The following is an 18,338-nucleotide window of genomic DNA, read 5'->3' on the forward strand; positions in this document are numbered from 1 at the left end:
TTTCCCTGAAATTCGTTCCTTTGCTGGCTGTCCAATGTTTACAACCAGCCGTTAATTGGCTGACCTGAAATTTAGTGCAACAATTATCGTGTAAGGATAAAACTATGCTATAAGATGAAATGTAAGATTTTCTGCGTACACCAAACTACATTCCACTGTGCGGTAAATCGGAACACATCGGTCGTTACTCCGTAACCAAGTAGATTCACTTCGGCCGATCCAAGAGGGCCGAACCGATCTCTACTTTGTCGCTTCCCGTCTTACGCAAATTTCACGAATCTGTGTGTTTCAACGTTGTTTGTCCCAATCACCTTTGAGTTGAGCGTAGCAACTCACGTGTTCCCGTGGTTGTGGTCAACATTAGAGGATCTATGACAATTTCCTGGGAAAACCAGTCAATCGTGAACAAGATAGGTGATATGAAGCCATTTCTCACTCTAATTGACCAGCGGCTTTAGCGTGTATTAGAAAAGTGTGTTGCCTCACCAATCCTGATGAAGTCGATATTGTTAGTATTTCGCCCAATTCCAAACCCATCCGTTAACACCAACAATGACTAACCTTAGGCAGTCAGTGGTTCGGGAACAATTAAGGACGCTGACAAAAAAGATTTATATAATCACAGATTGCGAATTTGGCAATCTTTGAGTAACTGCTTCCAGAATAAAGACATGAATATTTTCAGTGATGGCCCTTAATTAGGCCCGTGGAAGTCCACCCAACTTAATAGTGCATATTTATATCGGATGCATATTTAAACACGTAGACCCACATCCCGCACCACAGAAACCGCTCGGGTTATTCCATTAATGCCTTAGAACTCCTGCGCGTCTACAGGTTCAGTATTTGTCACAAGCACATCCATATAACTTACTGTAGCCAAGCAGTTTGTCCTTGCGAAAGCCGGTTTCGATTCATCCTCAATGCTGAGATGGTACAACAAATAGAACACAACGGAGCGGTTGTCCTCATCAGCTGAGAGTGAAATACACAGGGGTTATACATTAGGTTACCACTACCAATTTAAAAAATCAATACCTTTCAAAGGCTTGCTGGTGGTCGACATGCAAGACAGAATGTGATTCGAACTATCAAAACTACACGGCTGTCAATGTGAATGAAACATCCGAAGTATAGTAAAGATCCTCAGTAGTAAAATGCTTGATCTTAAAATGGATGCAAATAATACGGACAATGATTTAGCTCAAGCGAAGGAAGATTCTAAAATTCGTGAACTGACGTTTGATTTACTGACATCAACAATTTTAAATAATTCGGCTTGCGTTTGAATTAGGAACGTGACCGACTTAGGCGCTTCCCCTATCCTTCCTATGTATATCTACGCACGAATGACTAATGTATAGAAGTGCTCAGTGGAGTTGAGTATTCTCACCCTTTCTTACAGTCTATTAGTGAAGCCACTGAAAAGTGATTCTGGTTCCCTTTGTCCACTGGTTGAGTAGTTGTATGTGAATTTGAAACTCCAGCAATTTGGTGGTTGTAGCCAATGACTGGAAGAAAAAACTAACCAGAATTATCCGTAAAAAGTTCAACATAACGACGGCTGATCGCCCCGAGAAAGGACGTACAATGTGTTAGAGCCTACAAGGGACACAAAAAAGTGGTTTATCGTAAAGCGTGCTCTGTTTTGGAGGTGTTCACTCAAGGGGTACAAATTGTAATGGCGCATGTTACCACATTTACTTAGGTGAAAAATCTTCTGACGTTACTCTTTTGGATTGATGGCCAGTTCTGCAAGTTGCGCCAAACACTGACCAGAAGGTAACGCAGGAAATAACAGTGAGTCAATTCGGATGTAAATTTAGAACAGACGACTAGGTACAAGCAGTGGTTACATAAAAAAACTGGTTGGTGCATCTTTCTAGGTCACAAACAGAGTTTATGTGGTCTTGGTATCGTTAAACGCGTTTTGCCAAACATGCTATGTCAATAACTGTAAAGTCGAAACGGGTGGCGATGCATCGAAAATTGGACATCTAACAGACCACACTAAAGTGCAAAAATAGTTCACAAATTTTTGGCGCAGCACAAAAGAATTGGCACTAGCATCGAATACCGAATATTTACTGCTTCTTCTGTATACTAAAAACTAGAAGAAAATAGTATAGAATCGAATAACAGATGACACCTTTGAACAAAAGAGTTTTCACCCACCTAGAAGTTCAACAAGTCTCGTCACAAGTCCACTGGAAACCATTTCAATTCGAGCTGTTTTGTCGAAACTGAGATTGAACAATAGACGAAGGGTAACATTGACAAGATCCTTTTCCGGTCTGGAGAGCAGGCGCGGAGAATGTCCAATTATTCCGTGTTTCAGCTGAGCAACAAAAGTTACATGAGTGACCATTCAATATGTACCAGAATCATTTTATATTTTTAATTTTCTAGAGGGATTGACAAGGCACATTCCTCCAAATACCGCCCATTTATAGGGAGATAATTTCACACCACAGCAAAAAAATGTGTTGGAGGCGTCCCAAAGCGCAACTGAGATTCTTCGCTTCAATTACTTTCAACCCAAAATGGAACCAAACCTATGGTTTTTACAGAGCCAGCAGTTCATTTTTTTTTGTTCGCAGCCACATCACTCGTTTGAATGGTCGTGTTCCTGTTCTGGCGTAATTATTCAGGCGAGTCCACGCCAGAGTAAAGCACTGGACTCGAGTTTCGCTCTTATTAGACCTCATCAGCAGCGCATATCCAATGGCCGTGCCGGGATTAGAACCCCGGACATCCGGCATGCGAGGCGAGCGTGTAACGTGTATCCCGCGAAACCCCGAAAATTGCAACCGAAACTTGCCCAGTGGGTTTCAAAAGTATGTCACGCTACCTGACTGGGAGGTTCTGACTGGCGGGTCAATCGATCGTCAAAACCAGGACAGTTACTGGGTCGTCGCTCGATTGGTCGGGCACACCAATCACATCGATCTAGTGTGAATACGTTCGCCTGTTTAGACGTGGTAATTCAGATGCGTCCAACGTGCGTTGGTGGAGTAGTGGTTACACGCTCGCCTCGTATGTCAGATGTACGGGGTTCAAATCCCAGCACGGCCATTGGATATGCACTACTGATGAGCTCTAATAAGAGCGAAACTCGAGTCCAGTGCTTCCCTTTGGTGTGGAATCACCTCCAGAACACGAGGACGACCGCTCAATCCAGAGTGGCGTGACCACAACCAAAATACCTGTTCCGCAAAACCCAACAATTGAAAGCTAATTTGCAGTTGATTTTGTGAAGTAAGTTATACAATATCAGTTCCTAACCACTATGCGTTGCCGAAGCCTTTGAATGGTCCCGGTCGTGTGAAGATGTTACTTGTGGCACACTTACATAATGACAAGCTGAAAAGCGTCAGTTTGTATTCTAGAAATCCGGCCAGCAAGAGGTCGGACGCGGCTTAGTAACGTCAAACCAAATACTTAGCAAGTACTCGGCTGACGCGATTGCAAAAATATGGGTTATCTAGCTCAGTTCCTTGCCGCGCAGAAGATTAACTGAAATAGCTGCGTAAATCTGTAACCCCCTGATTAGCCTAGGGTATCAGATAAACGAATCCTGGGATAATTTGTAATATCTATGAGACGCTACGTAAACCTCAATACAACTCCTTCACTGCTTCGAAAAGACAACTGGAACTCACCATGTCATCTTTATTTTCACTGAATATGGAGAGCTTCTTTAGGAATGATACGACCAAAATGAGTAATTCGAAATTTTCTCGATCCAGACAGCGGCAAAGCATCGAAACCATTCCCTTGTTGTGCATCTTTACTTCAACACTCAGGTCTTCACTGATATTCAACAGCATGTAGAAGGCAACTGAATGCAAAAAGAATAAAATCAGTGCGAACAGTTCTCATTTAAGCAGAGTAAACCAGGAGTTTCCGAGAGTTGAGTTAATGAAACACTTTCTAGTACACTTTTTGAAAAGATATTGCAATCTGCCTGTCGATGATGGCGGTAGTTTGTCTGCTATTAGGCAAATATACAGCTCTGAAGTGCAGTCCATATTGTTATATGAGTTAGAAACCAGTTGTCTTTCAGCTAAGCATTCCAAAATCTTTTGATGTAGGACAACTGGCGTCTTCGAAGCATTGTCAGGACCTTGTGGGAACATTGGAACACCAACACTGAATTATACTTCATCGTTTTCGGTGATGATAAGGGGAATACTTGCAGACTATGTGTAGGCTGATGATATGGCTTGGTCACATGTTTCGCACGTCAGTCTTTCAAAAACTTCTCAAGGACTTGTCTGCGCAAAACGATGTGTAGGGTTAAGACGGGCCAGAAGATTTTGCGTCAAAGTGTAACTGACCCAGCTGCATTAGTCGCTACTAGTGTTTTGGATGGTGACCGCAAGACCAGACTTATCAGTGATTGGAGAAACTGGGCATTAGTAAACATAACCCGGTGGCTCGCCAGATTACGTGCTCAGCACCTAAGTTTACCTCGTCGAGTCTCTTGAGTGAAAAGTCCGGCTTCCTGAGGCTTTCTGGCTTTGCTGTCTGGCTATCCATTTTCCTCATCCTCTTCGTCAGTGAACGAAACTGTGGAAGTCAGAATCATTGCACAACATGTACACGACTGACAGTTGCTGACAATGGTCATAAGTAGTGCAAATTTATGTTAACAAAGTGGGAGAAAAGTTAAACTGAAAATAAAAATTAGGCGGCCATTCAGATAATGTGTACGGTTCTGCAAAACCTGTTAACTACCCCGATGCAACAAAGTACATGTCCGCATGCTCTTTCTTTTGATAAACTTGTTTTTCGGTCGTTGTGTTTTTACACCTGCCCATGTTTGTGGGAAAATAGCCGGAGCTAAAGGAATGTTGAGATCATACTGGGAGGATAGGAGACAAACGTATGTGAAGAAGGAGTACCTAAACCCACAGAACGTACGGGAGACTACGGTTTGGAACCCAAATGTCGGCTGAAATTTTCGGATGTGATAAAACTACGTCGAGTTTTAGTAAGCGATCGATGTGTGTTCTGGAAGGTATTCGGTTTGGATACATATCAAATGAAATAGTTGGAGGTTCACAGAATACATATTAGTTGGTTTCAAATAACTCGTTTTTTTTAACTACTTGTTATCAAACTCCATAAACTAATTGCTGGGCAAATAGCACCTTCTGTTTCCCACTAATGAGAAAGTTTTTTTAGAAGACCCCTATGGTAGCACTCACGTAATTGGTCGTCGAATAACTTAGCAAGACTATACTTTTTCATGCTATTGTCTCTTTTTAGATGAGCGTATGAGAACTAGCCAGTCCTTCGATGCTGGTAACCTGTTTACTAGACCGCTGCCAATTGTCGTTAGAATTGTTTGCTAAGATCCATATATGCGGAACGTAAACGTTCCCTTCAGTTGGTATTTGCGAGACTGACTAATGAAACCGCCAGCTGATCAACAAGAACCACAGTCCAAGGAAGCTTCAAATTGTCATTTTGTCTCAATTATTTTTCCTAAGTGATAGAGCTTTTCTTCAAAAAATGAAATCCAATTTGCGGCGAGGTCCGTGTTCCGTGTCAATACGCATTTTAAGTCCAACCTAGAGGGACAAGATTTTACTGTTCTCCGCATGAAGTTGATATGACCGAGTAGCAAGCAGTGGTTTTATCGACAGTACAACGCAACAAGTGAATGAAATAGGCTCTTTTGCTCGATTCTTTGCTGAATAATGGCAATTCTTTGAAAAACTGAAGAGAATGGATAAATTTTGTGCCTTTTGTTAAATTTGAAACAAGAGAAACGAAAAGCGAATATTTTGGGCAGTGCGGGAAGATTTTTTCAACAGAAACAACATAAAATGTAGTTAACCCACCTCGAAAAAGCTGTTCTTGTTTTCTAACTAAAACATTGAACTTGGACAGAGTAGACTCATACGAGCTTTGAGCGCTTGCTCGACAGGATGAGTCCGCATCGTCAGTCGCTTCCTGAAGTACTTGTTTTTTGCACCGGAGTTCTTCCATCCACAAGTCATATTTGCATAGTTCGTGTTCAATAATCGACATAGTCAATGCCCCTGTAAATTGTGTTAGGCGAAGTGTGTGTGTGAAAACAATCACCATTTTCTTAAAAAAGGCGATCGCATAGGCAATAAGTGAGTTCTGTTACGTAGGGTGCATAGCGCCTTAAAAGGGGGAATCTCATCGTTCAACCGAAAATACTGGTGATCACGCTGAGATGTCTGTTGTTACAGGTTTGTACATCCAAGACAATTACGTCTTTCATAATGCATGATTCAAATCACGTGAGTAAAACAGGCTCGAAGTAAACAGCAGTGAAATTTGGTCATTTGTTTGGTCAGCCTACTGTTATTAGTCGAGCTGATCTCTGACCGGAGCAATTTGTCCGTCATCAATCGAACTGCTATCATCGGTCCGTCCACGGGTAATCCAATAGTGCATCAACCTCTGCTACCCCAACCTAGAACACTGAGCTTTGTTATCAGGTGTTGCGTGCGCATGCCCCAGTCGCATTAAACCGGGACGAAAGTGGATGTAACCTTAAACAAGTGTAGAGTAGGCGTCCAGAACACTACATCGAGTAGAGGCTCCCAAAAACATCCCTCAGAGAATAACCTTCGGTCCAGGTTGTTGCACTATGTACTGAGTGGACACATTGTTGTGTTTCAATAATTAGGTATTGTGGATGGATTGGTGGAATTAATGCAACGGTAGTTTAAATTATGCCAATTACAGAAATTTTCTGCTACGTCTCAGCTCACAGTTTTGTCTATTCGGTGAAAAGTTGAAGATCAGAACCTAAAGCGAGAGTCACGTATTTATTTATTTATTTCTGGGTGATTCAGCCGAGATAAATTAACACTCCCGTTGAAAGCAAATTGCAGTGCGAATGATTGCTGCTCGCTGAAACTAGAGCAAGTTTAATAACTAGCTGCCGAAAATACTTGAAGATCAAATATGTGTCGAGGTTAGCTTTAAAATTCATCGATGTAATCTGACCGGGATCTTGTAAGCTTGTCTGCTTAGTACACTGTAGATTCAGTCTACTGTCACGATAATTCAAGTTGATTACCGTTTAAATTCAGCCACATTCTTTTATGTATCATGTCTGTTTGTCCCGGTGTAACGCCCGATAAAAAATGAAATGAACTACCAGGCCGCCTTGTCTTCATACTAATAACTCAGATTCATATACTGGCACCTTATCTAGGCCTTCCTACTCCATGTTCCTAACCGGTTACAAGCCTGGAAAAAATTATAAAAAATGGTTGTGCTTGGAGACCCATATTTGTAAAGAGGTAAAATTAGGTTCCTTAGGGCTCCCTCGATGAGTGAGATAAAGTTTAGCAGTGACGGTGGCAGTCGAGCTAAACGTTTGTAAACAGAAGTAAGCAAGACATGTTCGTAATAGAGGGAGGTTCTTCACACTGAAAAAAACCTGAATGTCTCTGCGAGACGTACATTACGTACAGATAATCCGCTTAGCGGGTAAATAGTTAGTCTGGATTGTTATGAGATCAGTAAACAACTAATTGCAATATTTGAACTTGCTAATCTGATTATATGTCATTCCAAACCCTTTAAAATCTTTCGGGCAAGCAAATGTCTGCTCTTGAAAACTAACCTGTGGTGTACTGAAGTTTAACTCGGGCTTAGTTGGCTCCAATACTTCATCGGTAACTACCTGTCACCCCATGCGAACATCTGAATACCTGCTTGTTTTTCATAGCAATAATATCAGCCATTCAGTGCTGTTCTTCTTCCAGACTTTCTGTATTAGTTTCACCAAAATGAATGCAACTTACCAATTTTAAAATGTAGGATCACTCCATGAAAATTGGAGAACGAAGAGAAGCAGAAAAAGATATATGTGATGTTAGTAGCCAAGTCTGTACTCTTTTTCCAATCCTCCCGAAGAACGCGTGCCAGTGCGCCCACCAGTGTTTCTATAGTGAAAGTGGAGATTGTGTTGTTTAGTTCAGGCTTCTATACTAGCATCATTTGGGTAAAATACAGACGGGCCTCAATGATACCTGGTCAGATAAAACCTTTCCCCTGATTTGGGACTTATTGGGCGTATACTAATAGAGCCAGCTCCGCTGCTTACACTTTTGTCATCAATAGTACAATACAGCTTTTGTTTATCTACATAAAGTAACTTAAAACTTTTTCACCTGAGAGTAAGAATGAAAATTCAATCGGATTACGTGGGTCAGATGGGCTGCAATTCGCCAGTTATCTTTCTCGAAACGTGATGGGAGGTGAAGGTGGAAGTTTCATGTTATGATGAAGGCAAACATCCAAAACAGTGATACACTTGATACCGAAAATACTACACATTGCCACGTTTTCTTGACGAAACATTTGCAGCGATACGCTGCTTGTTTTGTTTACGGAATACTGTTGGCTCATTCAATTGGTATGAGGCTAGATTTACGTTAGACAAAACGTAGGAAGCAAAAAAGAGAAGTTTAGCCGTTCGAATAAAATTTTACAACACGGTCTTTAATTCTCTGTCATTCTCTTGTACATTCACATCCATACCGGTTTTTTTCTTGCCTACACCGTCAGCTGCACCCAGAAACCTTGCAGGTGAAAATCCGTTCATTTGGTCAACCAAATCTTCCCACATTCTGACCACACTAAAAGAATGTGTATGTTGTAACTTGGAGTTTTGTGTGAGGGCGTGAAATGATGATAAAGGTGAAGCAAGTAAAACGTAAATAAATGATAAATCGAAAAACTAGTCTTGCCCGGACATGGTGGGGGTGGAGGCGGATCCATGTGGTTTGCGGGATAAAAGAAAGCATGTTCTGGGTGCTGAATGACAATAATGCAAGAAAATAAGTGTACAGAAAAAAACCTGTTTGATGTTCAAAGGCATCAAAGATTCCTTACACTGTGTGACAACATTGAGCTGGTGGCCTAGGAGTCAGCGACATGAATTTTGATCGCAATGTTTCGAAAATATCACTACCTGCGTTATAAACGCACATCAGCAAACCAAAATACTCTAAATCACATTGCAATCTGATAACATTTTGAGCTGTTCTGAATGTGCTTCTCGCATTGATTCTCCTTTTTTACGACGAATTGGTCTTGCATAAATCTTAGAAACTGATCCACAGAATTGATACTAGTTTTGAGTAGAGCTGCCAAGTGCATCTCATATGATCTCAGATGTGCCGACTTGGTTGAAATTGTTCTCCGTCGGCAAGTTTTACTACGCAGCGGGAAAAGCAAACACTAGACTATCTGGTCTTAGAAAGTTCTTGTAATTACTGTGGCTCCAGCTAATGTGCACTGGCATAAGGTTTCATTTGCCAAATAAGTTAAAAAAGTGACTGACCATTCTGAAAAAGCTCTTCGAGGTTGTCTGGATTGCGAGCAAGCTGAAGAACCAAGGCCGAGGCCCGAAGTTTATCAGGAATATCTTCGTAAAGTAACTCCAGATATTCATCAAGGTCGGTCAGATGTGCCACTTCGTTTATCTCTGTAGAGTCAAATGCACCCGGATCCGCAAGCTTCTCACTATTGAGTCCTGAGTGGACTAGAAAATATACGGATGAGCGTTGATATCACGCACATAAGCAGAAAGTTTAAAAACAGTGACTTGTGATAGTAAAATGTTAACAAACTCTGAGACGAAACCACTTAGAAGGCTTTGTGCATGCCTAATAATTGTCCAAAATGATTGATTAGTTTGACAGACCGTGTTCGTTAATTTATTCATTAGTCACTCTGACAATGACATGCTGGCTTCCTGCCTATACCACTGCTTGGAAATTGTTAATACATGATGCATCGATGAGCCAAATGCGTGCGTATCGGTACGATCCCACTCATTATAGAGAAAGGGACGCGGTTGCGACGGGTAAGCTCATTGACGCCAAGTATCATCCAGATAGATCTGCTAGGGTGGAAGGTTTTGATGCTAAGGAATACAAATTAGGATGGATGTAACATACGAGAACATACTCATGATGAATATAAGGTGCGGGACCCTAGCCATTAAGTGCGAATTAGGAACGCTGTACAAGCCAAAATTCTTCTGGTTGTAAATATTCCAGCTCGAACGTGGGTATGTGGTGGAAAATGAATTCGTCTGGTTGTTCTTAAACAGGATCCGTCTGATTAATCCTGTTTTGCATTCCGATCACATTATTATGCGTTTTTATTGAGCCATATTAAGTGTTTAACCTACACCAAATGAGAGGAAGGAATAAAGAAGCACTGATGGCATACCTGTTGTGGCTGCGTCAAATTCAAAGCCAATAATATTAAAGGAACCAACAAGAACATCACAACGAAAATGCGGTTATACTGGGTAGAACTGAAAATTCTGCAGGTGTAGGCTCACTAAAGACACGACGAAGCCTAAGCAAAAAATGAAGGGTGGCTCACGGCCAGAACGCGCAAAGCTGAATGGGGCTCGGAAAAATCTGTCCGGTAAAACAACACAGTGAAATTCAAATAACCGGAAACAAGGTCCCTCTACATTCTTCATATCAGTACTGTGTGGTCAAGCACTCACGAACCATACTCAGGTGCAAAGTGGGGCAATTATTTGATGTTAAACGACATACCAGAGGTAGTGGTGTCAGCTCCGTTCGTGATACTAAGGGACGACGAGCCAAAGGTAACAAATATCCTGACGAGCCTGATATTCAGTACGGGCCACTCCATGAATATCGCGAAAACATTCAAAAGTGGTTTAAACCAACCCGCGAAAATTCAAGGCCGTTGGAGCTTATGACTAATTGACAGGTGTACTCAACATATACTCTTAAGGAGCTGACATCTCAGAGGCCTGACCAAATTTAAATCCTTTAAAGCTCAAGGCCGCCTTTATATAACTAAGGAACTGGGGGAACCAAAAGACTATGTTTGCTCCTGGTGAGGTTCTGGGTACTTACTGATACGACAACCAATAATTACACAAGCGCAAAACAAGCAACGGAACTATGTGAGCTTGGAGGAACGATAGTGATTACACTCACTGTTGATCCATAAGTTGGGAATAGAATGAAAATGAGCAATGAAGCAAGGATAGTCATCAACATTAACACTGACGGCAATGAACCAGCGAAATATATGGATGTTCAAACGTTATTAAACCGCGAAGGAAGAAAATTTTGGTGGAAAATGGGAAGAAGACAAAACGACGCGGCGTTGCGGCGAAGAAACCGTTTGCCGATAATAATAATTGTCAACGATAAGTGAGTACACCTTTGGACAACGCAAAAGTAAGCTCACTTGAGCGTCAGGTCGGAGTAATGCGCCATAAGCAGGATCAAGCGGGCATCATTTGCCAACCTCATTTGACCTACTTCCAGCGCACAACAAAAGTCCAGCCCTAGCTAAGCAGTCCAGCTGGAAAATCAGAGTATAGGCGCTACTGGAGTCGGTTGGATGCCATATCCTGCAGAGCTTCAGACCATCCACATGCAAGATTACATGGAAACCAGCCAGCCAGGCGATTAAATCTTATAGCAAGCATTTTGACAGTAGCCGCTCTCATTTAACTTTGTCATTTCACGGCCTGTTCCCCGTAATAAGTCCGCCAACAATCGCTCTAAACGGAAGATAATGCTTTCGTGATAGGAGGTGGTTTGTCGTACCTCATTTTGTCAGCGTTAATATGCTTCTCTAAGAAGTCGGATTCATCATTAATACCCGTCTACACATAATCTCGTTAAGGACTCGCTGCAACCAACTAACACTTGCTGTACTAGGTAGACACCAGCAATCAGACACTTGAATACACCCTATGTCCTCGGATCGGACGGACCATTTTTAGTCTCAAACGAAGACCGCTCTTGCATTGGCTCTGTATACACGGAGCTTTAGCTGCCGCAAAATTTGTTCCTAATGTCACAAATGATAAATTTTGAAAACGCTGATTGCGCCTTGATTATACGCTAAAACACTTCAGATGTTACAGTAAAACTGTGGCTTATACAGCTATCAGGGTTTGTAAATCGTTCGACGAAACCAATTTCTTCATTCTAAGGCCCAAGAAGAGCATAAAGGAATAGTGAACATTGAAGTAAGGTGCTACACACTGAAGGAAAACATGTGCCGAAAGAGATTACGTTTAATGGTCTTTTTAACATACTTTGTGCGGAAAGATGGCTGTCGGGGAATATATACGTCACAGAGATCACTGTCGGATCATCGGAGCGTCTTGCAGCGAAGTAACTCACTGCCTCGTAAGTGATATATTGAAACCTATTGAAACAACCCATGAGTGACAAAAATTCAGTCTCATAATGATTGAATGCTATACCGGAAGGGTCCGTCTATATACTTTTGACCAAGTATGCTTTTATTCCAAGTAACATACACCCAACGGAATCCAAATGATGAAACAATAAGCTAAGCTAAACCGAGTTCATTTACAGTCAGTGAGGCTCTGCACCATTGCAAGAAGCACAGGTTCTCCAGTACCTGACCTTCTTCAGTTTGCTCAGTATGTCACCTCAATACAAAAAAACATCCAGCTTGAGGGATCCTACTACAGTAGATCTGGTTATTGCAAGCTTTCTACGGCCAGTGGATGCTAGTACAATGAACGAGAGCTTGAAAAAATGACTCTGACATAGTAATCACTAAATTAAGTTAAAAGATACGCAACACGTCAAGCGCTGCACGTTCAGTGTCTTGTGAGATGTCATGGAGCCACTAAGCAAGTGTTCTATATCGTAGACCATCTAAGAATCACAAGGGAAATGTTGATCTAAAAACGTTAGAACACTACGCCACTAACATGAGGCTAAAAAATAAAAAGACAACAGTGTGCATACTTATCTAGACGCCAGAAAACTCAAGACGTGGAAGAAATAAACCCGAAGCCTTGATATGTTTTGAAAATTAAGAAAACCAGCGTGTTTATGACAAGTAAACTGCTACGAAATTATCAGAAAAGGTGCAGATGGCTAGTATGTGAGAGCGAAAGTAAAAGCCAAGTACATCACCTCCCGTGGAAAGCACACACCTGGGTAAATCAAGAAAGAATAACGCAAGAAGAGTTGCCAGTGCTAGTTGGGTCTGACAGGTCCATTTCACTTGCAAACACCCACATATCGATGTGTGTGGAGCACTTTGCGAAAAACTACAGATGGAGTTCCATCACTTCTGGGTTGCAAAACAAGGGCTCAGAAGAAGGCAAGTTCAATAACGACTGCATGCTTTACTTACGATTAGTTGCACCAAAAGTTCTGCTTTTGGTTTGACCAGATGCCATCGAATATTCTAAATCATACAAGCTGGTTGCAAAATGCCTAAAAGGCTATCAAATTTTTTTTGTTTTATCAATATACTCATTTGATGTGACCGTATTCCAGACATTAGAGTAAAGGATTCGCCAGTTTGTTTGGAAAGGACAAAGTGGCCCGTTGTTCTAACGTCTTTGGCTCTTAATACATCAATTTCTGGGATGTAACTATTCCCAAAACACGCTCAAGCAGGCTAAACATAGATTTATTGACGGTTGATGCTGCAAGGCAAAGCCGTCAACAACGCAGGAAGCAAGGGGAAAGACCAAGGAACACCGAAAGAGAACCAACGCAATATATTTGCTTTTCTAATGTAGATCAGGCGATAGCATTGCGAGAACTCCTACAGAAAATGACAATTTCAAATGCAGTAGCATCATTGTTGCCACTAAACCTTGATTGCCGTGCAACTACTTACGTTTATCTAATTTGGTTTAAATTCATTAAGTGAAAAATAGTGGCCGAGAGAAGGTCCTTAGGATTGCTATGCTTATTCTGGAAGGAAACTACAGAAATGACATCTCAACCTTCACACCGTCGTCTAGATCACTCTCCCATCTCGCGCTTTGCACCATTTTGATGGGGACGCTCATGTGTGGCACACAGCCGAGTGCACACAAACGATTGTCTGGATGCTTTTTGCGATTGATTGCTGCACAAACAACTATATGTATGCCAATTACTTTGTTTCGGATTTGCTGACGCCATCCGATACCAGCAGTGGTTTCGAGATATTAATAGTAGAAAACCTGACGTTGCCCCACATTGCGTCATATTAGAGGCCATGTCTCTCAAAAATATACACCGACTCAGCGATCATTGTAGCTTTGTATAAGAGTGATACTTTGCGAGCCAAACAACTGTTTGGCAATTGCTTGTCAGTGGCGTGCTACTGTAAGGGTACCGCGGAGGCTGTCTCAGGTTTACTGCTGTCCACAGTGTGCATCATATTTACTGGTGCACCAGCTTAATTTAACGACTGTCCACAAAACGTATTCAGTTGTAAAAAGGTAGAGAAAGGCGGTAGTAATGAAGAAAAAGACATACTTAATCCGGGGTTGTAGTGAAAACATACAAAACTCCGGCATCGAAGTCGGGGATTATGATGGCTAGCTCAGCGAACGAAATAAAAACAGACATCTGAAGGATGAGGTGTCCCATATCATTAGTTGCGGCTACGTGTTGTCTTAAAGAACTCACTTAGAACAATCTTTAAATCTTCACCCGTAAAACAAAAGCACAGGGTGAATTCCGCTAGGTCTTCTTGGTGCTTGAGAGGGACTTACGAAAAAGGATTTCGGAGGTAAAATAAGCGGTGGACGTCAACCGCCCTCGGTAGTAATGGGATAGATATGTTACAATAGTGCATATGCGCCAAGTGCGGACAAAACCTCAGAGGTAAGCTTATTGACTAAATGCGCAAAAAAAAACGGAGGTAAATTGGAAGCCACACTAGAACAGATACCAAACCCTGCGGGAATTTACGGGTCACGGACACAAACTGATTTTGTCTCCTAAGATTATGCAAGGAAAAAGGTATCAGTGTTTACCTACGCTGGAGCAAATCTTGCACGAAGGAAAACGAGTACTAGCTGATTACCGTAAAAATATCAAAACTGGACGAGGCAAGTGTTACTTTGCAAATAAATCTGGAGCAACAGCCTTTTTTAGCTGTGGATTTCTACCACCTCTAATGCACCATTTAGGCTACTGTGATAGCTGTGCAGGGCAACGTCAGCTCATTTGATGATACCCATTTTTACAAAACAAAGGGGATAGTGATTTACTGCCCTATGAACTGGGGTTGTTAGTTTTTGTTGGAACGTTCAACTATCTCTTTAAATATTGAGGCATCTCTTTTGCGTTATATCATTATTTTTAGACATCTTATCTCTAAGGACATTCATATGAAAAGCCGTATAATGACCTATGAGACTGCCGTCACTTGCGTCTAGTTGTTATCTGGCAATAAGCTATCCTTCAATTCTGTCCGAATTTATTCTCAACCATGTTAAATAAATATCGGTATGCGGCATTCACTCCCCTGCCTGTAGAATTACTGCTGACCGCAACCCTGCGAACATGGATTTCGCCGCAGTATCTGACGAGTTGCAGATCATAGTTCCCCTGACAGGCCATCTTTTCCATCTTCGTGAGGTTAAGACGCATCCTTGAATATTCCGAACTCCAATATTACATTGTACACAAGCATCACAGAAATCTTTTGGTGAATTTGGGATTTACAATGACGCTATATAAGCCAATTTATACTTTTGTGCGACTAGAACGATCACATTTCCTTACAATATCACATTTCGGTCACTTATAATTAATGGTCTGCTACTAGTAGACATGTCCCGAAAACCATTTTGACAACAGTTTGAAATTGCCCCTTGGTTTCATTCCATTCATTGAGCCCACTTATTTCTACATCTTTTGGCCGCACACAAATAATAGATAGCTGGGGCACACGTGGTCTCCTTAGGAATTTGCAACTGCCGTAAGCATTCTTGGTCTAAGTGCAATATCATATGACGCAAAACAATGCTTTGCCTCAGTTTCGGGAAGACGTTCTTCAACCACACTTACCAACTCCATCGTCCAACAAAAGATTCCAACTTTTTCCTGCTTGATAAAGCACATGCAGTTATGCGATTTATCCGGCCAAAGACTTTAATGATGTCAATTTGCACTCGTTACACGCCATTATTTTACACCAAGGGGCACAAATCGTTCATAGGTTTGCGATCCACAAACTTCTACTCATGACTATATGAGTAAGTTCAGGTGTTTTCCATGTAAATATAAACTCATACGACGCCATTTGTTTACATATCTGAATTCGTGGAACCTAATAACGCTGAAAAGCACCGCACTTTGTTCTACCTCGAGTCTTGGGACATACCGACTGGACTCCCGTATACTAAGACAAGGGTGAACTTAGATCCCATGGTTTTCACCAAGGGAGAAATTCATATATAATAATCTACTCAGCTCTGTACACGGAATTCGGTTTCAGCAGATTCGGGCAGTTTAAAACGACCCTAGCAACAAATAAGTGGCCATTGCAAGCGCGGTCACACCTGTGGGCTAACATTTAAGTTCTGCGCCTAGCACTTTTTATGCCTCTATGAAGGCGACAAGATGTACCTGATGGCCAACTACCCATGCTTGTAACTCACTCCGCTTATTTACAAGGTTGTTGAAACAGATAACGACCAGCGTCAAGCCACACATAATCCGTCCACTGCAGGCGACTGGACAAGGGATCAGCATTTGTCGGAACAGAAGTAGAAGAATCACCCCCGTAACCCTCGACAATCTACAATGTCGTTCTTCTCTTATCAGGACGACACCTAATCAGTGATTTTCTGTTTGTCTGGGCGCAGCAGTACAATAGTTTCTTTCAGCTCCATCTCCTGTTCTCTCAGCATTCCTAAAAGAACGCCGATTTTGGCGAATTAGGGGAGTGCCATAGAGAATAGAAAATTTCTGAGACCTGTTACCTCCTTACAAAGCAGCCTGACGGTGGCCGCGGAGGTCACACATGTTTGATTGCCCTCTGCAATTAAACCCTATTCTTTAGCAACGGAGACCATTCAACTTGTAGTTGAGACAATTACACTTACTGCATGGGCGGAAGGGCTACTATTTTCCTGGACGTGTGCCATGGTTGAATATCTGGATTGTGTTTCATCAACTTCTGAGGATACGGTCAACGCAGCCATATCTATCTACCAGCTTGATAACATCCTGCTCAGATCATGACATTTTTATTCACTGAATTAAGCTTCTTGATAGGCTTGGCTCCCGAGGACGCTAATGGTTCGCTGTTTCCAATCGCTTCTTGCGTTCGGTCGGCTTTGCTGTGCGATGGCTTCACCATCACCCTCGGAGGTTCAGTTTGTCATTTTTCATCCAACAATTTTTCGTATGTTTATGTTCAGTGCTATTGTTCACCTCTAACGATACGTCGAAGGCGCCGTGCCACACCATATGTTGCATAGATCGGATTGCTTATTCTGTGACGACGGACATGTCCGCTGCAAGCAACGTTCATCGCGAGCAAAATGTATCTGGGTATAGATAAATGATTTACTATCGTACGCATACAAATTTCCGAATAAAACGGCAAAAACTAATTTAAAAAATCTGGGTAACTCGATAGTAATCAAATGACTCACTTTTCTGTACTCCCGTGTCCTTTCTGTTTAGCAGATATTTAAGCAGGTGTTCAACCTGCGGCAATTTTGTCTCGTGAATCAGCTTACAGTTGTCGACAATTTTCCTTGCAAGCTCCGGAATATCTGTTTGTTCGTTGAGATTTCGCACTCGAATTCTGCGTTGATTAAAATGGCTTGAACAGACGTACATCTTTTGGCTTTCTTTTCTGTCCCCAACTACGAGTTGCCTCAGTCTCATAATGGACTACCAATGCTTTTTCAGTGGGATGGACATCAAGTGAGCCTCCACGGATTCTTCTACAAGTCGAGGGTTTAACGACGTAAATATATTCAACCTTTTGACAAATTTTGCGTCATCCATCACTCGAAAGTCCGACAAACTGAGGAACCCTGTGAATAACTCTTTTAAACAATTAAAACAAACGGAATATCATTGATATGGCCGAACTTAACTTATATATGAGCCCAGAGCGATTAGTGAGTGTTGCTGGACGGTTACGATGCGGACGATTGAGAGGTACTTTGCACTAGTGAGCGTTTGTCCACTAGTTAGCTCCAGGAAACTCGGTATTCGACACATTCAGTACAATCAACAAGGTTTGGCACCGATGAGGTGACCAGCACTCGTACATGACAATGCAAGACTATCGGTTATGTGGAAGCTTATGGGCCAAGTAGGTTGAAGAAGTGGAAGCATCTGCTATTCACCTCCTGTGTTGCACACATCTCTTGCAACCATTGAGGATCGCGCAATGGTAGTCTCCCTACCACAGGTCCTCAAGACAGTTAACAGACACTGGAAATCACATTAAGAGTTTAGCAGAACCACCCGTTTACAAAAACTGAGAGGTGGCGGAAAAGAGCCAGAACAAAGAAAGCG

At 41.9% G+C, this 18,338-nt stretch overlaps 1 protein-coding gene across 1 annotated transcript in view; it reads right to left on the reverse strand.

The window, feature by feature from the left end:
• T265_08476 (hypothetical protein) overlaps positions 1 to 17,696 on the reverse strand; it is a gene marked incomplete at both ends in the record, with an annotated part of 30,676 nt that extends 12,980 nt beyond the window's left edge. The window contains 7 exons of the mRNA XM_009174288.1: positions 875 to 975; positions 2,176 to 2,338; positions 3,663 to 3,841; positions 5,853 to 6,053; positions 7,803 to 7,943; positions 9,347 to 9,538; positions 17,459 to 17,696. Of these exons, the coding sequence (XP_009172552.1) occupies positions 875 to 975; positions 2,176 to 2,338; positions 3,663 to 3,841; positions 5,853 to 6,053; positions 7,803 to 7,943; positions 9,347 to 9,538; positions 17,459 to 17,696 (1,215 nt within the window). The remainder of the gene's footprint in view (positions 1 to 874; positions 976 to 2,175; positions 2,339 to 3,662; positions 3,842 to 5,852; positions 6,054 to 7,802; positions 7,944 to 9,346; positions 9,539 to 17,458) is intronic.
• Positions 17,697 to 18,338: the final 642 nt, after the last annotated feature.

This window comes from Opisthorchis viverrini (genome assembly GCF_000715545.1).
Source record: "Opisthorchis viverrini unplaced genomic scaffold opera_v5_218, whole genome shotgun sequence".
Lineage (NCBI taxonomy): Eukaryota > Metazoa > Platyhelminthes > Trematoda > Opisthorchiida > Opisthorchiidae > Opisthorchis > Opisthorchis viverrini.